Here is a 19,200-nt window from a genome sequence, read left to right as displayed (position 1 = left end):
ATAAGCTTGCTTCGGGTCTCATTACGGGTAAAATATCAAAATAGTCAAAAATCCTGTGTAAATTGGCCGATTGGAAGCCTAGATTCCCAAATCACAAGATTAGCAATTACTAGATTTTTTTATTATTTTTTAAACGTCCCTGTGGAAATGTCGACAGCACTCCTAACATTTTAACATTTGTCCTGCATGTCATTCAAAATCCCCAAATTAAAACGAACTGTCAACGGTTCATGTGTACTTTTGAGATCCGTGTTGTCGTGGCGATTTAGGTTGAAATCGTTCATAGCTGATATATTTTTTATTTTGTATTTGTGAGAAAATAGGAAGCTGGTGATGGAATGAAGGAGAAACTAAAAGGAAGTGAATGAGTTGATCAGCAGTTCATCCTTTGATGCTCACTGAACTGAGTTCCTGGCTGAGGTAGAGGAGGAAAAAGTTGTGATCCGTTACACACATGCCCACACACGTTTTTTTCTTTTTGTTTTCTTTAATTATTTTAGCATCCGCGGGCCACGTTGTGTGATTAACACAAAACTCTTCAGTCCCACTCAATATGGATTAATTGACTATAAATAACCCTCATTAATCTTCAATTGCATCATTAAGAGGATCTACGTGGTTAGCATCATTTAGCGGCCCACGTTCTTGTCTATGCTTGTGTGTGCCTATGTTGTGCGCATGCAAATTCCTAAAAGTTGACGTTTTAACCCTTTGGTTGCTGTCACACAAGTTATTGATACTAATTTTCAATTATTATTATTATTATTTTTTTAAATATTTTTATTGCTTTTTCACGCATTATACACATGACAACAACAATAACAGAAAACAAACAAACTGGGGAAAAAAAGTAAAAATATTTTAAAAAAATAAATAAATAAAATAAAATCATTTAAAATTTTTGTTGAGTCAGGTTTTAACACATTTTTGGGTGCGGAATTCATGACTGATCTTTAGTCTCTATTATGTAACATTTTTTTAGCTACAATCCCAGTTTTCTTAAACTCAACAAAATTTTGTTTCAAATTGATATTGTTGTCAAACTATAATTTTTTTTCAATATAAAAATTCCTTTATATAATCGATTGAACCTGGAACCTTAATTTTCATGCTTTCCAATAAGAAACATCGAAATTAGAGCAACTTGGAAGTCAACCGGAGTCGTGGAACAGATTGTGTTTCATTTTGTGGACCCGGCTGTTTCAATATAAACATGAGAAACACATTACGCGGACCCACATATGCACATGCATCCATACACACACTCATTGTTGTTGCAGCTGTGTTACAAAAAAAAAAAACACACATTCCACAGACACACAATGGATGGAAGCGTCCTCTTCCTTGTGTGTCCAGCTCATTAATGGTGAATTATAGCTTGCGTGTGCATGGAAAGTCCAAGTTAGACAATCCTTGTGATCTTGTTGATGGGGGGGGGGAACAAATAAAGAATTAAAATGTATGACGGGTCTTTTGCAAAAACATCAAAGAAAAGGTTGCTTGTTAGTCTTACGGCCACGTTCCATTTAGCTTTGTTAAAAGCGAAGTGCTCAAGTACAACCGAGCAGCGGCAGGTCAAATGTTAGTAAGTCTTGTTTTCCATTCTTTAATTCATGAGGGGGTCAAGTATGGTCAAGTCTGTTTATTATTAATCCCACCCACTGACCACTTATATGAACTGATCGAAAAGTTAATCAAACATTTAACTCATTCACTGCCATTGACGGATATAGAAGTCTTTATCTGTCATCTACAAATTCACTCATCTGTCCATTTAAAAAAAAAAAAACCTGCCCACCCCTGCTTTAATCAGTAAAACCGCGCTGTGTTTAGTCTATCCACACACACGCACACACGCACGCACGCACACACACACATTCTTGATGTTTCACATGATCATTAAATTTCACGGCGCATGTTGCGTGTGTGATTGCGGTCTTTGAGGCCACACACATGCACACGTCAAGAGTGAGGTCATACGTGTGAGAGTGACAGGTCCAGGAAATGAAACACACCTCAGATTACAGCTAAACAAGTATGGCTAACATGTTCAACGTGCGCTTTTTCACATTTTCACATCATCTGATTGAAACCTTTCCCTCCGCTCTCAAAACACGAGAGGCCAGTGTGAAAACAAACTGGACTTTCTCAAGCCAGCTGCAATTCTGTGTTGCTTTCTTCAAACGTTGTTGTGTGAAACTGAGGTGGCAAAAGTACTCACGCTCTGTACTTAAGTAAAAGTAGAGATATTTGTGTTTAAAAAAAAAAGACTCTTTCAGTTCAGCGGACCCCTCTCGGTCGTGATTCAGCATATGGAGATTCGCAGATTCTCTCATTTTGTTTTGAACCAATCCTCAGTTTTTTGCGGAAAACTTGCTTATTTGCGATTTTATGTAACGTAGCAAAAAAAAGTCCAAAAACACAAAATCCCGCCCCCCCCCCACCATAACCCACTCTCCGCCTCAACTATAAATTATAGCATTTTCGCTCGCCAAACAAACCTACACCGAAGCGTTAATTCTCGCTGCGCATAATAGGCTATGAAAGCGCTACTGCCAACTAGTGGAGTCTATGTGCAATTACACTTTATTGTAGTACAGCGGGAAAAAAAGCATGTTCCCCAGTGTCACATGTTCAAGTTTGGCGGGCCGGATTAAAACGTTTAATGGGCAGCATGTGGCCCCTGGGCCGTATTTTCAAAACAATGCTGTACCATAACTTTGTTAACTAACTAACAAAAAAAATCTAAATAAGCCAATTATAACTGAATAAAATATAACTTCCTTACAACGCATTTGAATCCCAAAATGAATTTCATGAAACGTGTGGGGGCCACCTCGAGGTTACCAAATCCACTTCCTGGCCCAATAACGATCAATAGGTGTGATCACTTGCGTGTTATCTGACCCGTCTGGTCTTGTATATCCTTCAAGATCAATAAAAGTTCTTGTACAGAATGTCGACGCTGAGATCATCTCGGCTCGGCCGTGTTTTCACAGTGAAGTCAGAGTGAAAAAAACCTCTAATGCGCCTTAATCCACTTTGCCGCATAAGCTCTCTTTCATTGGGACCGCTCGGTTTACACGCCCGACTCGGCGGACTGGTCGGGTTGAAGAGGCCATGCTAACATGACGCCTGTCATCGGGAAGCTAAAGTTACATTAGGAAACCATTAAGAGCTCAATAACGATGCGCATTGCGTCGCGTTAATCGGGCTCTTTATATTTTGATTATTTATGTTGCTTTTTGATTTGGATTTTTACAGCAACCCGTTTAGGCGGGAATGTAGTTAAGTGCTTGACTTTATGGAGTGGAGGGTCTCAAGTTCAAGGACATCCATGGGTCAAGTGGTTCTCTTTTTCTACCTTATGTACTATATGTCTTTATTTTTCCCGCAACCCATTTTGGCAGCAAAATTATTTAAGGGTTTGGCTGGGCTGTAAGGACCTGAAAGTCTCAAGTTCCAGACCATTAAGGGGTCAAGCGGTTCTCTTTTTATTCATCTTATTTCTTTTTTTTTTATTATTATTATTATTTTACAGCAACCTGTTTAGGCGGTAAAGTATCCAAGGTTTGGATTTGGTGACGTGAATGTTTCAGATTCAAGGCCAGTGATGGGTCGAGTGGGCGTCTTGTTCATGTTCAATCATGTTTTTGTTTCTTTGATGTTTCCCTTTTGCCAGCAACGTCATTAAGGATTTGGCTTTGCTTTAAAAACCGGAAAGTTCTATTTTAAGAGCATATTTGTGTAAAGTGGTTATTTTATTGTTCATATAATTTTTGTCTTTAATCTACAGCAACACTTATGCCGCAACCTATTTAGTCAGCAAAAAAGATAAGGATGTGGCTTTAAGAAGCAGAAATCCTTGAGTTTGAGGAGAGCTTTGGGAAAAGTGATTGATATCATTTCTGATGTTTTTGTTTGTTTTTTACAAAAACCCATCTAGGCAGAAAATTAGTTACATTTTAAATTAAAGGAATGGAAAGCCAAGCCTCACGTTCAAACACGGAGAAAGGACGAGCAGTTCTCTTTTCACACGTTATTTGTTTCTTTTCGACATTTTCCCAGCATTACAGCAACCCATTTAGGCAACAAACCTATTGGGTCTGAATTACACATTTCACAACAGCATATTTTACTCTGATTAAACTCCACATGACAAATATGTAGTTCCTGTAGGTGATGGTACTGTGCACTTACTAGCTTTTACCTTCACTGCCCCAGTGCAAGTGGACTGTAACACCCCAAAAAAATGATGATTTGCTGCATCTGCACCCAAATGTGAAACCCGTGTCACAAACTGTTGAAGTCATATTCAGAATCAGTGCTTCGTCGCTATTAGCCCGCACTCAATGCAGCAAATGGATACAAAATGAGTTGCTCAGAACAAATTGGCAGAATAACCTTGAAAGATTTAAGCCTGACGCAGTTTTCCCATTGAGGCACCGCTGCGGTAAAGATTTTTTGTTTATCAACGTCAACTGTGAAGACGGATGTGATTGACTAGATGGGTATAAATGTTGTGTGTGTGTGCGTGTGTGTGTGTGTGTGTGTGAGAGAGAGAGAGTGGGAAAGGATTATCCTCACACAGCTAATCTCTTTTTCCACTCAAATCTACAGTACATCTCCCCTCCAGACTGAAAAAAAAAAATACTTCCTGGTGCTTTGAGAGTGAGCACATACACATAAGCACGATTAGATTGGTAACAGTGTGGGTGAACGCCGTGAATTCAGACCCGACTAGATACCTGACTAAACAGGCGGATCAAGAAAGTTTCACTTTGAATTGTTTCTATTTTCATCATCTTTACCGTTTCAGTTGTAGCAGCAAGCCACTCGTGCAACAAATTAGACGGGTCTGAATTAGTTTGACGTTTCTGGATGCTGTCTCTTTTTTGGGGCAAGTTCGATCCAATTCCGCGTGATTCATATCTATCATCTATTCTTCTCACAAGTCGGCAACACCCACACGGAGGGCGCAATCAATTCACACTCGACTAGTTTGCTGATAAACGGGCTGCTTCAGAAATTAACTGCACAGCAAAACAAAGTGACTGGTCATCTTTTCATTCCATGTTATTTTCTTATTTGTGTGGGTTAATTTTTTTTTTTATTAAACTACTACCCCGTGTAGGCATAAAACTAGATGGGCCTGAATCGGTTTGGCCTCCTGCTGGTTGCTCCCTCCTCTGACTCAAGACAAAACTTGAGAACATAAGCTCCAGTTCGCTTAGATTCGGAGTGATTTATGTCTAGCATCTATCTGAGCGAGCGTGGGGCCAATGTATACACAACTCACTATCATGCTGACTAAACGGGCTGCTTCAGAAATCAAAGTTTCTTTCTCATTTCTCAAGAGAAATCAAATTTACAGCATAACTTAAGCAATATTGCTCAAATTCCATATGACTGGCAAGTTTAGCCATCTCACGACTTGGCAACGTTCAGGTGCAGCGAATTCAGACCCAACTCTCTGGCTGCCTCAAGAGGCCGCTTTAGGAATTACAGCATGTGAAAGTGAATGCAAAATGATTCCCTTGCAATTCTCATTATTTATTTTACAGAAACCAGTTTTGGCAGCAAACAAAAGCAAAGCCAATACTCACTCCCTGCCAACTCTCTTTCCCCCGATTGCTTTGCTTGTGTTTTTGAACATCGATTGGATCGCTTGTGTTTTTGAACATCCACTTGTCCTTCTGTCTATACATCCATTTCAGATCAGCACATAAAGAATTCAGACCCAATCTTCAGGAATGAAAACGTAAAGATAGAGTTTGGATTTGCTCTTTCATTTGTTACAGCAACCCATCTCGGCATCAAACGAGTGTTTCTACTCCTACTTGTTCCCATCCCTGTCTATGTATTGAAGACGCGTGATATTGATTTTGGTTCATCATCATTTATTTTATATTTTGTTTGCTGTTTCAATTTCTACAGCGACCAACTGATTTCTGCCTCAACGGGCTGCTCTAGAAATTAAAACTGAAAATTTGATGTATTCATCATCTCACATTTTTTACTCTTGTTTAGGAGATTGCCGCGTATTCTCCATTTGAGTCAATATCGGGTCTGGTGTGTTAATGAAGACGTGCGATACTAATTAGCCTGCAGCCACCTCATCTTGTGTGAAGTCATTTTCTTCACTCGCGTCCTCGTTGAGACCTTTCGTCGGCCCACTTAATGTCGCGGCCTTCATTCTCACTCGTATTTCTGACGTTTTTCCAAGTATTTGGCTCTACGCTGAGTTCCACTCGCTTCTTCAATCATTTGCATGTCCCCGAAGACTGAACCCAGGAAGGCGAATGCTTGTTTACATGTGTTCCACGTCAAGTCGGATCAAGCGCGGCAGGAATGTGAAAATAGACACTCGTGTTGCTTTAATATTACACCTCCACGCCTTACATATAATTCCTCAGTGTGTGTGTGTGCGCGTGTGTTTGCCTTGTGTTGCATCATGAAGCTCCTCACATCAGGAAAGTGATAATCAGCAACTGCACACGTGCCAGTGTTGTAATGATAACCAAGCTATTAATATGATTCTCAAGGGGGTGGCAATTTTCACATTTTATGTTGTGAACGTTAAGAAGCTAGTGTGCGAAAAACAGATGTATGTTTTTTGTTCTTTAATTGTTGCTTAGAGTAAGTAAGTACAAATACTTTGAGACATTTAAGAGCATGATTTGATGTTGTCAGCTTCGTGTTCTGTGCCCTTTACTACGTAACTACTTTTCCTTCTTCTTGAATAAAATAGCTGAATCAGTGCTGTAAGGTTTACAAAAGTATCAATACTTAAGTACAGTACAGAGTGTGAGTTAATTTTTCCTCCAGTCTCTAATTAATTGATGTCTTGTTATCCACTTCGATGCTATTTTTTCCAAGCGGCACCAGAAGCCTGTTCTTGTCTTGTGCTGCCCTCATGCGGAAAAACATTGTCATTACAACTACATTTCACAACTACATTTCACGTATACGCAGCATCGGCAAACGCTTTCTTCATTTCTTCAATATCATCCCAAAAATTTAATGACAACGTGGTGCTTTTTTTAAAAATGATTTGCAAATGTATTTAAAAAAAGAATTCACAGCCTCTACTCAATATGTTGCTGACAAACCAGTGGACGTAATTACAGCCTCAAGTCTTTTTTGAATCAGATGCCACAAGCTTTGCTCATAATTTGTCTCATCAGACCTGCTTTCTCATGGTCTGAGACTCCATCTGGTGCTTTTTGGCAAGCTCTAGGTATGTTGCCATGTGACTTTTACAAAGGAGTAGATTCCGTCGGGACATACCATTCAGGCCTGATTGAGAGTGGCAGCGATGGTTGTGCTTCTGGAAGGTTCTCCTCACTCCACAAAAGATCTCTGACAAAATGACTGGGGGTTCTTGGTCACCTCCCTGACTAAGAACAGCCCTCCCTGCTGATTTCTTAAATTTAGATTAGTGGCCGCCTCTCGGAAGAGTCCTGCTGGTTCAACCTCTTTCATTTATGGATAATGTCACATGTAGGACCTGATATAAGTGTGAGCCTTTCCAAATCAACGGAGTGGAAGCTTGTCATCGATGACAAGTTCATTTCTTCTCTGTCGCTTGTGTTTATTTTTCTTTCTGCTCTGTGCGTCTGCTACCTCGCAGATGACCTCTAAACCTGGCAGGGCCATCGCTCAGGCTGCTTCAGCACCGGGAAGTTCAAGGGTCAGGATTTGACCTGAGAGGAAGCCAGCGAGACAGAAGGACAGACAGAGGTGACAAATTTCTTGACAGCATCAGTCTAGTAGCACATAAGACACTTCTTTTTTTTTTTTATAACTGTGAGCAAGACATCAGAATTTTGCTGCGTTGTGATGTTACAATTGGGCTAATTTACATAATACAAATAAAAATGCATAGATCTCCTTTAATACAATCACTTTTATTTTACAGTCATTTTGCATTCACACAAAGAAAACATCTCTTCATCATTATATTCATGCAAATGTTTTCTTATCCAGAGGAAGGAGGAGACACTTCTCACTCTGGGATATTGGAAAAACAACAAGTGCTACTAATAATAAATAAGTCTTTTGGAATCCTTTAGGGACCAGCAGTTGTTTTTTTTTCTGGATATCCAAGAAGAAGCAAAAACGGCAATAAAGGTATGTGAATGGTCAGTTTACCGGCTTCTCGTGTGATGTACGAACATATGTCAAGCGGTTTGGTTTGGTCGTGTGGGTGCCGGGGAGCTGCCCCTTCGCTTCACGAGGTCCTGTCCTCAAAGTAGGTCTGCTCGATGCGCCTACAGAAGGACATCAGGTTCCCGTAGCTCCGCACGCGCTCGGCCAGCTCAGTACTGGTCAGTCGGGTGGTCAGGATGGTGAACAGGTGACCGAACACCAACGCGTCCAGCTCGTTCGGCCTGAAGCAAGACATTTTGAGAACAAGACAAATCTGAGTAATTACAGTCTTCTGCCACAGGGTGGTGCTAAAGACAGTTTAACAGTAGGGCGAGGGTGGGATAAGCACACATACTGTATGTTACGTTAATTGTCTTCTTCAGATGTCCTATAAAATATTTAATGTATTTATTTTTACAGTTTTCCTTAAAATCTGTAAAACTCAAATTGCTTTTGGTATTTTTATTCATTTATCTCATTAAATAATTGGTCAGATAATTTATTGTGAAAAAAAAAAAAACCTACAAATTAACAATTGTACACATACATTTAACATGTATTAATCAAAAATTGAGGTTAGGATCTAAAGGGGGAAAAAAAATAATAGATAAATTTGTGAATAGCGAACCACTACTAGCCAGGGGTTCACTCAACTCAAAATTCCGTTTCACAGGCGACAGTACGTACTGTTTATTAAAGAAGAAGGGCTGCGTTCCGAGGCGCTGCGAGAGAGCCTGGCAGCACTGGCTAACGTCCTCGTACACCTGAAACCAAAAAAAAGAAAACGTGGCCGCTCCGCTAAACACGTTACGCGGACTGCCACGATAATAATCGAAGCTAATCGCTAACCTGCTCCAGATTTTTCCCTCCCCAGCCGATGGCGTTCATCTTCCGCCGCACCTCCCACTGCTTCTGGTAAGCCAGCAGAGTGCTAAGGGGCCACGAGTAGGGGCTGCTGTACCTGGGACGAGTGATCTAAACCCCACAAAGACGTGTCAGGTAGGGGCAGATGTGACTTTGGAGAGGCTCGAGGAGAAGAGAGGACTCACCTCAGCAGCTGTGTTGTCGTCACACCACTGGATGTACAGCTGAAGAAGACGGTACATAAATACTTCACCGAAGAAAAAAATGTGCGCAAACACGCTTAGAGATGACCACGATTTAAGAGGAAAAATCCTCGGGTGTGCCAGACTGCGTCCATGCATGTGTGTGCGTGCGTGTGCGTGTACAGTACCTCAGCTGTCAGCAGCATGTTGTTGACCAGTTCCATGTATGCTTTCATTTCAGCCCTCTGAATGTCGTCCAAGCCCTCGCTCAGAGAGTGACCCTGAAGTAACACGAAAGATCCAAAAATACATTTTATTTTTACACTTGACGTTTAAAGTGAATTAAACCGTTCATGTGCAAATAATAAAATTTTTAAGACCCGTTGGGGTGGGTAGGGGGGGGGGCTCTTTGTGTAATGCTCATTTACCTTTGCTTTGGTGAACTGCACTATTGGGCCCAGTTCCGACACCACCTGGTTTCCCACATGAATGAAGGGAATCTTGCCTAAAGAAAGAACCATAAAAGCACTTTTGACTACATTTGCCATTCAAACGTAAAACATTGACAATACTCCACTTGTTCATTAACGCACCAGAAGGCGACATGTACTCTGCATTGGCTTTGCAGACCACCTGCACGGGCAGACCACACATCCGCAGGTAGGCCTGCACAGGAGACACTTCATTTGGCGACCAATGAGGACAAAGACAAAGCTCCATAAAGACCATTTTTACCTGCACAGCGAGGGATGACGCGCATTCGGACAGCAGAATCTGATCCTCTGCACAAGTCAAAATGTATATCGTTATTTTTTTTTTATGTTTTCATTCCTACAGCGAAATACTAAATACGCACAGAGAAGAAGCTCTCAATGATTCGGTTTATACGTGGAAAAATAATTCACTCACCCTTCAACGGCTGGTACAAGGTTGCACTCTCAGGCCAAGGCTCAGCAGCTGTCCAAGTCATAAGCACAAAAGATTCAGATTTTACTGGCTAAGATCATGATAAACATTGCTTAAGCAAAGCCTTTCTCACAGTGCAAATATTGACATCTTGATAAAGAGAGAACTTCGAATCAAGCTATTTAGTTGCCTAGTATTTGCAGGTGTACCTAATGAAGGGGTCAGTGCCCATTCATGCCAACTATTTAAAAAATAATTAAAACCGGGATATTTTTGACAGGGTAACATTTCAAGACTATTACTACACCACTAGAGTATATTTGTACCTTTTTTTAAAACAATATGTATAATTTTGAAAAGGTTCGCTTTCACTCTGGTCGGAAGTTACAAGTTTCCCCGCAAAATGGCGGCCAAAGACGTGTTTCCAGGTGGACTGAGTAGAGGAATGCCAGCGAAGATTAAAAAACTGGGAGCAATGACACAAAGGTATGTAAAACAACTACATGATCTGGTTTAAATCTTAATAAATTTTGGGAAGCGCGTACCAAAGAAACAGGCAGGTGTTTTAGTTGAGAATATTCCACCGAAAACCAGGTTTCGTGGTTAAATTCTCAAATTGGCATTTACGTCAAACCGTGCACTTGTTGCAAAACGCGTACAAATCTTGCTAATAGCGTAAATGTTTCATTCGCATTGCGGGACACTGACAGCGTCTATTTACGATCATACACTGGGTTTAAAAAAAAAACCTCACATATACTGCTAGTCTTCAACGACGAAATATTATTTTACGATCAACCTTTAATTTGCTTTGACACCTCTGTTAGTAATGGTGTTCAGGAGCTAGCTGCCTAGCGAAAGTCATCATGCACTGACGCCAAAAGATGCAACACTTTACCTGCCATTTGCGATACAAAGGCGTCCGCTGCAAGAGACATATTTGTTCCGAATCCCTCCCTTTTTATATCTTTGTGGTAACGTTTTAAGTTAATACAAAGCTGAGGTCAATTCTGCTGCATGGGAGTTTGAGGGCAAAGCTTTACAGTCACCGACTGGTCCGTCGCAATTCTCAGTCCGATGGGGAACATTTGACGCGAATATTTTTCCAGCTTGTTGCCTGAAAATGTCAAATGCATTCGTTTGTCTTTCCTCTTTCGTGCATTAAAGCTAGGCAGCTTGACTTTATAAATTATATAAATAGATATTTTTAAGAAGGGTCTTAAGAAACACAAAAAAAAATTCAAAATGTTATCAGAAACGAATGCTCGTTCATACTTAGCATAGACTGGTCTGTCTTAACACTGCAGCTCTGCTTATCTTTTAGTTTGGACATGCTGTGTCAAAGTGGTTCTTTTGTTCTGAAACTTGGGCCACACTAAGAAATTTTCAGAAATAGTCCGATTACTAAAGATTACTTGCTGTAATAATTGTAAATTGTAAAAAAAAAAAAATCTGTGGCATAAAAGATAACGTTCATACAAACGATGTATTTATCCATTGGTCTTAAGGCTTAACAATTTCCTACTGTGACTTTGTGCAAGCATAGTGTTGCTCATGTACGATTTTGTCTGACGAAAGTGACGTCCTGACTGCCGTTATTCTTTTACGTTGCAGTTTAAGAATGAACCACATGGGGGCGGCATTGTTCCAACACAGACTGAACGTACGGAACGTTTCAAGAAGGGCAAAAAGAACAAGGTACTATTTGTTTTATCTGCTCAGGTTTAGCGTGTAAATGATGATGCATAATGTATGCGATGTCGACTTCTCCTGCTATTAAACTGGTTGAACTCTATTGAGATAATTGGATCCGTGTGCAAGTTCCCAGACTGTTTACCTAAGTCACATTTTGGATCCATCTGTCCCAAATGTTCTCAGTCAGTGTGCAGTGCGCGGTGCTTATTTGATAAATCTCTTGTGACTTTTCCTGCCCATTTGTCTCCAACGGAAGCCTCCAATTAAAGTAACTCGTTTCCCACCAACCACCACCAGAAGCGATCCATATACGATTTGCCTTGCACCCGAGATGCTATATTAAGGACTTTCATAACATAAATATGTGAAGTGCCACGAAATCGTCGATTTTGAAATTAACTGATTTAGGGTTATTACAAATATTTTGTATATTTATTTCCCTTGCATAGTCACTTTTTTGGAAAGACGACTTAATTTAAAAACCAAAGTCGTATGAAACTTGTTTGACAATCCATTTCCATAGTCATATCTTAACCTCTCGTTCCTGCATATTTACTTAAATAAGACTTTATTTGTGACTTGTACCTCATTTATTTCTTTTTTTCCCAACCGTAACTTTATGTGCAGCGTTTTCGCACCACATTGACTTTTATTGCATTTGCATGCGTGTTGTCCTCGTTGCCTTCTCGTCCACATTTTCTTAAAGTTCGACATTATTTTTTTCAGATCAAAATACAGAATGTAAGTTCATGTAAATATACATTTTTTTTTATTATTATTTTCTCTGCCCATATCCATTATTTTGTTGAAATAATACTTCAGAGAGCCGGAGACCATAAAATGATAGTGTAAAGCTTTTATTCTTCACCAAGATTTTTGTTTTTTATCAAAACGTTTTTTCCTCATATAAAAGTTCTACACGGATGCTTTTTTTCTGTACTTTTTTCACATACAAAATGACATACGTGCTGCTACCAAGAATAAAATATGCTATAAACATACACATAATAAAAAATAATAAGTACTGACGGAGGCAAATTAGCATATTACACTGGAATTTAAAAGGAAATGAAAAAAAATCTTTATTATTCTTTGTATGTTGGTGCTGGATGGATTTGAAAACCCTGTAAGGAAACCCTGAGACAAGTATGCAAACACCTTTTGGAGCTCAGCTGTTAATGTGTGTGTCTGAATGTGTGTGTGTGCGTGTGTGTGCGCGCTTTTGGCACATAAAATCAACAGTGCGTGCCCATTTGTCGCCTGTGTCATCTTTGCGTTTGTCCTTCCAAAACATTTTGGTCACGTGCATACAAGTAATACTCTGCCTCACTCTTATACAACCCTGTATTGTTTTTTTTTTCGTTTTTTGTTTACCCTGTAGAAATAATAATAATAATAATGATAATAATATTAATAATAATTACAAAAATAACCCTGTTCTCTCCAAAACAAACAATGAATTCTTCCAGGAGGTCCAGAACAAAAATGATGACGATACTAGGCTATATAAGGCTAAAATACATGGATGCTTGCGGAATGTGGGCCCGGATCGTCACTTGGTCGTTTTCGGGGGGGGGGGGTCCCAACGCCCCCCTCGCACCCTGTTTCTCACACCGGGATCGTCGCCTTCTCCGCGCCTTTCTTGGCCTTGCTGCGTCCCTTGGTGTTGGGCAGCTTGTTGTCCTTCTTCCAGCGCATGCGCCGGTTCTGGAACCACACCTTGACTTGGCGCTCGGACAGGCAGAGCGCATGCGCAACTTCCACGCGGCGGCGGCGCGTCAGGTAGCGGCTGAAGTGGAACTCCTTCTCCAGCTCCAGCACCTGCTGACGCGTGTAGGCCGTGCGCAGACGCTTGGGCTCCGGGCCCGGGTGGTTCGGGTTAACTGGGGGGAAGGCAAGAATGGACAGCGTGACGTCATTTGTTTTGCTCTTTTTTTTGGTATGATGACACATCCTGACAGGGTAGTTATCTGGAGCGTGCAATATTTAATAAATAAATAAATACTAGTGTGATGTGGAACTGAAAATGAAAATTAAGTTCGTTGGACAAACATTTACTATGTATTTTAAAATTGATTTATTATTGATGCCAATTAATTGGGTTTTTGGCTAAATGCATAATTATGCTATCAGGTAGGCATTCGTGATATAAATGAAAAAAAACATGCAATATGGGTGTTGACAATTGTGATATCGGTATTGCGACATTGAACATGACAACAGAAACAAATTTTTTATTATTTAATGAAAGAATAGTTTTTTTATGCTCACTGTATTATGAGATAATTAGTTATATATGTTTTTTTTCTTTAAGTTATTTAGCGCTGATGGTCAGATACTGTTGGTCTATTGGTTTGCGTTGTGCTTTTGTTGAATTTACTTATTTTTATTTCGTCAAGTGGTTGCGTGAAATAAAATCATCTGGATCCAGAAAGTTTCCTGAAGTCAATTAGACGATTGATTTTCTATTGACCATCTATTTGATGAAATAAAATTGAGTAAATTTAATTCCCACACCATTTTCCATTGCACGTTCCTAGAGCTAACTATATATAATTTTTTTCAAGATATGCATTTTTATATAACTCAATATATAGATCACTTAATAAATTATGAAAATTGAATTCACTCTCAACTTTTTAGTCTATTAAAAAAATCCCAGTAATATTTATGACATAATGTACATAAAAACTGTTAAATTTTTTGGTAAACCTTCAAATTAATGTTTGCCAACTATAATTAATTTCCATCTATTTCCACTGTTCTCTGTTCATCTCAATAGTCTTAAACAAACACACGCGCGCACACACACACACATATATATATATATATATATATATATATATATATATAATATATATATATTATATATATTCCTGTTTATTGTATTTTGAAAACGCGTGTGTGTGTGCGGGTGTGTGTCCATTTGCGGTTGACCAACAAACTGGTTAAGAAACCATTCTGGGTATTAACGCGCATCTCTTTGTTCACTGGCAGGCTCCGCGCACACACACACAGACACACACACACCCCCGCACACTCGCGCACATACACACACACACACACACACACACACATACAAGCTGCGGCAGAGTCATAAAAGTTTATAGCGGCTGTAATTCTGCCTGACTCTCACTGCGATCATAAATAACTCAGCACAAGAAATGGTGCTCCCAAATGGACAAAACACGACAACAAGAGTGCGCGTGAGCGTGCACGTGTGTTTGTGTGTGGTTGTGGTGTTAGATGAGTTGCTGGGGGCAAGAGGGAGAAATAAAATTATAAAGCAAAATGACATCCGGGGTGTCAAAAAAAAAGAAGTGTGACCGAGCGATGAGAATGGGGTCGTGTTCCTCACCGTGGGCGATGTGCACCTTCTTCATCCAGGGGTACACTACGATGGGGGGCTTGTCTTTGGCCTGGTGGCCCCCTCCGGCACCGATTCTCCTCTGCACCTGAACGGTCTTACTGGCGCACGTCATCCACATCTCCGGGAAGCCGCCTTCTTTGCCCCCGGCGTCGTCATGCTCTGTGTAGCCGGGTAAGGGCGCACCTTGCTGGGGTAGCCGCTCGGCATCCTCCCGCGGCTGCTGCTGCTGCTGCTGCTGCGCCTGCAACGAATGTTCATAGGCGGTTGGCTGCGGTGCGTAGCCGGGCTCGGGTGGAGGGGCTGCGGCTGCAGGCTGGTAGCGCCCACCGCCGTACGTGCCGCAATCCGGGGGGCTATTGTAATAACCCCCTTGGCCAGTGAAATGACTGTAATCTTCTTCGCAAGGTGGGAAGTGCGGCTCGGCGTATTTGCAGCTCACCGCGTAGGACTCCATGATTGATTTATAGCGAGGCTGGTTGGAGAATACTAATTTTTCTTTTCCCTCTCTCCCTCACTCTCTCTCTCTCTTTCCCTCTACCCCTTCGCCCTGTGTCCCCCTTTTCCCCCCTCTGGCATCAAGCCACCCCGCGGCTGTCAAATAGACGGACGGCCGTGAGGACCACGTGACCTGGCAGCGCAGCCAATGGGAGGCTTAGCTTTTTTTGCGGCTATGCTTGTATATAAAGTCAAAAACAACAAAAATTGTGCCTAATTGGCCTAATGAAGATTTGCTGGCGGAGCTAAATTAGAAAATTGGATATTTGTGGATTGGAGCTGCGTCATTATTTATCTTGTCTTTATAAACCCATCTATCCAACAATCCCACCCCCACCCCCCTTTCTATATTGAACACGCACAGTAGATTTATGACTTTTTGGCTGACGGACGGGATCGACCCCCACAGATGGAGCCCCCGAGCTGAAAAATTAATCGGGCCCATATTGAGGGGACGCGGGGGCCATATTTGGCCTTGTGGCCGCAGTCAAAGGGCGCAAAACAAAACGTGACCGCTCCGCAGAGGGCACGCACACAAGAATGGGACAAAAAGGCCCCCAGACAGTGACTAGTAGTTGGCTTTGTTGCGGGCCGGGGTCAGTCCGAGGTGTCCCGTTCACCATCTCACTGTCATCATCACCGTCTCTGAATGAAAGCCACATTGGAAAAATGATGCAGCTTAAAAAAAAAATCATGCAAAGGCGTTTAAAAAATGATGTTGCAGGCATAGAAACCCCAAAAGTGGCTAAATTGAGCCCTCACACGAAGAAAAATAAATGATCGTCATTTCTAAACATCCCCCAAATAATCATTCATTCGTGCATATGGCTCCTTCTAAGCCGCCGCATTGTTTTGGCACAAGTGGAGTCTTTTTTTTTTTTAATCTGACCTAATGCAAGTGAACCAAAAGCAAATCTCTTTGATCTGGCTTCCAGATACTAATGAATGTCAGCGATAAGCTCAAATAGGCAAACGTTTGTTTTAGGAGCTTGTTTTAATCACACGTAATCGTTTTATTAGGGTGAAAGTGTCAACTTGGTTTTCTTATCTAAATTGAGGCATTTAATTTGAGACAAGGACATCATTTTAAAGGGCGGGTATTTAATTCAGAAACTAGAGTCAAGCAAGGTGTAAAAGGTTGTTTTAATGACTTTGAATGCTGAAAAGACAAAAAGAATTGAAATTATGTGGAATTTAGTGAATAAAAGAGAATAGTCAGATGGATGATTCAAGTGTCTGAAAATCCAATGTGCCCAAAAGAGGTTAAAAAAAAGGATTTTTCTAAATTTAGATTTTTTTTTTTTTATTGGGGGGGGTGAAATTTTTTTGGGAAAGTTTGGTAATAATTTAAAGATTACAAATCCGCTATCTTCAACTAGTTCTACATTGCAAATGATAATCTGTCCTTAATGGTCTTACCTATAGCAAAATAAATCTTAAATTAAGAAATAAAAATCCACAAACATGACTTTAATGTGAGAAATATTTTAAAGTTGGAATGATTTGAATCTGTCCAAAAATGTGGAAGGAGGAGGTAAATGTGTAAAATATTTCTCAAATCTGGGAAATTTGCAATGAAAATTGTAGATTTTTAGCAATGTGGGAAATAGTTCCAAGATTATCTGAAGGCGCTTTGAAGTTGGAGTGGTTTGAATCAATATGGAACATCCAAACCAATTTTCATACGTATTTTAACAATAATGTTTGTATTTGAGATTTTTCAGACTAGTAGTTGGTGCGAATGCGTGTCATGTTTCTTTAAAAAGTGACATCGCCAACTACAGGCCTGGAATGCAAATTACAGCATTTAAGTCATTTATGCAAGTAATCATTTAGACAAGTTTGTCATTTTTACGTGAAATTTTACCCAACTGTTGGTGGGCGTATCCTAAAAGGCTAATTTGTGCTTGCAGTATCCAGTACAAAAAGGAGTCTTATACTTCACGTTGAATGCCATCAATCAGCCGAGTGTGCCACACTGAACAAACATTTTCCCCAAATGTGAACAAGAAACAAAAACAGCCATACAGTCGTTATCAATAAACTTCGAAGGAAGTTTAAATGGGAGGCATTGTAGCTGGCGGCTGTGACGTGGTAAAAACATGATTGTCCAAAATGAAAATCGCCGTTACAATTACGACGTCCAAAATTTATTACATTTTCGTCCCCCATTTTTTTTTTAAAATGACTGTCATGTATTAAAATGTGTCATCTTTTTTTTAATCTTAGACAATGAACGTTTAACATCGGCATAATCTCATTAAATAGTCGTCCCCGCATGTTGTCGCGACTCGCAAGGCGGAAGTAAGTCCTGTGTCGAACTTTTCCTGACATGTAAATGAAGCGCTAAATTACGGAAGTGTGGAATTGCCAATGGGAAGAAGCAATTTCTCTGACGTACGTGCAAACATATTTGCTTGTATCTTCCAACGTATATATACAAATACGTTGAAACGTATTTGCAAGTACGTTCGAAAGTCGAGTAAAGTTAATGGTTGAAACACAGTTATCGTGATTTTCTCAAGAGTTTTATTTTTATTTACTTTTATTAGTGATAGTATGTTTTCACTCATTTATTTATTACTTTATATTTATTGTTAACCGCACACTGGTGAAAAAAATACCCCAAAAAAAGTTAAGTATAACTTAATTTTGGGGCTGGAACGGTTAATCGCATTTTCATTTATTTCAATGGGAAATATTACCTTGATTTATGAACCGTTCGAGTTGCAAACGGGCTCACGGAACCAATTATGTTCATGAGGTTTCACTGCATTACATTTTTTTCTTTACTCGACTGGTAGTGAATGAGTTTTGATACCAAATCAAATATGCGTATTTTCCCATTAGTCAGCGCTTTGGCACCATCTTGGAGCCTCTTTGAGTGTTATAGAAAAAGCACCAAAAAGTTTAAATAGTAGCAAATAGCTTAAGATGTGAACAGGCGGTGATTCCACCATATGGATGCATCTTTCCAAAAAACAGAACCTTAAGAACCTTATAGCTCGGAAAACTTAATATTCACTTTCTTGATGCGCTCTCGGTGCAACGTCTCAAAAGTGACTTGACAGTCCGTCGTGTCATTGAATGTTCTTGCTGAGCAGAAAGTGAAGCAACCCAAAGTGAAAACACAAAGAAGCACTTGTGAAGCTCTCGGGGTTTCCCGTGCGTGTGATGGATGGTTAGTCGCCGCCCATAGACTCCCCTAGAACCCAATCTGTGACCGAGCAGAGTCCACACACATTCGGTTCTACAGGGTATTTATAGGCGAAGTAGACACGCTCCCGCTGACGGCTCCACACTCTCCGTGTCCTCTTTCGTGGCGGGTGTCGAGGAATCGGCCTGACACCATTCTTTGTTTCGGGAACACGCTTGTTACATGTGCCATGCGTGCGTGAGCGTGTTGCTTTAACGGTCCAATAACTCTCTGAAACATCCGCCGTGAGTCCTCAGGCATGCGTGCTTAAAGGATCGTGACAAAGAGTCGGGAAGTTCTCGTGAAGATTTGAAGTTTGGTTCACTTTCTTTGGAACGGCA

The 19,200-nt window shown here is 40.5% G+C and overlaps 2 protein-coding genes and 1 long non-coding RNA gene across 5 annotated transcripts in view; 1 reads left to right on the top strand and 2 right to left on the bottom strand.

Annotated features, from left to right (window-relative positions):
- Positions 1 to 7,891: 7,891 nt before the first annotated feature.
- Positions 7,892 to 11,192, bottom strand: mtx2 (metaxin 2). Its single transcript, XM_088304938.1, has 10 exons — positions 11,002 to 11,192; positions 10,107 to 10,154; positions 9,933 to 9,979; positions 9,791 to 9,863; positions 9,626 to 9,702; positions 9,386 to 9,478; positions 9,201 to 9,239; positions 9,001 to 9,126; positions 8,839 to 8,915; positions 7,892 to 8,393 (listed from the first exon to the last, which is right to left on the bottom strand). The coding sequence occupies exons 1-10, from the start codon at positions 11,039 to 11,041 to the stop codon at positions 8,234 to 8,236; spliced, it is 780 nt and encodes a 259-aa protein (XP_088161064.1). The 5' UTR covers positions 11,042 to 11,192; the 3' UTR covers positions 7,892 to 8,233.
- The window catches only part of LOC148329967 (uncharacterized), a 42,363-nt gene continuing 33,566 nt past the window's right edge, over positions 10,404 to 19,200 (top strand). For 2 of the 3 annotated variants that reach the window (XR_015845087.1, XR_015845086.1), the window contains exons 1-2: positions 10,404 to 10,589; positions 11,718 to 11,801. This is a non-coding gene — a long non-coding RNA (uncharacterized LOC148329967). Of the gene's footprint in view, positions 10,590 to 11,717; positions 11,802 to 15,185; positions 16,821 to 19,200 lie in introns of those variants that run through there. The other variant, XR_015845088.1, reaches the window with a different exon arrangement.
- Positions 12,837 to 15,654, bottom strand: LOC148329970 (homeobox protein Hox-D4b-like). Its single transcript, XM_088304939.1, has 2 exons — positions 15,157 to 15,654; positions 12,837 to 13,681 (listed from the first exon to the last, which is right to left on the bottom strand). The coding sequence occupies exons 1-2, from the start codon at positions 15,620 to 15,622 to the stop codon at positions 13,407 to 13,409; spliced, it is 741 nt and encodes a 246-aa protein (XP_088161065.1). The 5' UTR covers positions 15,623 to 15,654; the 3' UTR covers positions 12,837 to 13,406.

This window comes from Idiotropiscis lumnitzeri, chromosome 9 (assembly GCF_059441095.1).
Source record: "Idiotropiscis lumnitzeri isolate Australia: NSW breed Sydney's pygmy pipehorse chromosome 9, RoL_Ilum_1.0, whole genome shotgun sequence".
NCBI classification, from domain to species: Eukaryota; Metazoa; Chordata; class Actinopteri; order Syngnathiformes; family Syngnathidae; genus Idiotropiscis; species Idiotropiscis lumnitzeri.
The sequence above is the reverse complement of the archived record's forward strand: the minus strand, read 5'-3'. Positions and strand labels throughout refer to the sequence as shown.

Bases quoted from the DNA above. Each gene is read 5' to 3' on its own strand.
- mtx2 (XM_088304938.1), bottom strand. From the start codon at position 11,041: ATGTCTCTTGCAGCGGACGCCTTTGTATCGCAAATGGCAG. The intron at 10,155-11,001 runs GTAAAGTGTTGC...TGACTTGGACAG, and splicing joins CTTTGTATCGCAAATGGCAG to CTGCTGAGCCTTGGCCTGAG. The intron at 9,479-9,625 runs GTAAATGAGCAT...GTGTTACTTCAG, and splicing joins TGCAGTTCACCAAAGCAAAG to GGTCACTCTCTGAGCGAGGG.
- LOC148329970 (XM_088304939.1), bottom strand. From the start codon at position 15,622: ATGGAGTCCTACGCGGTGAGCTGCAAATACGCCGAGCCGCACTTCCCA. The intron at 13,682-15,156 runs GTGAGGAACACG...CCTTCCCCCCAG, and splicing joins GAAGGTGCACATCGCCCACG to TTAACCCGAACCACCCGGGC.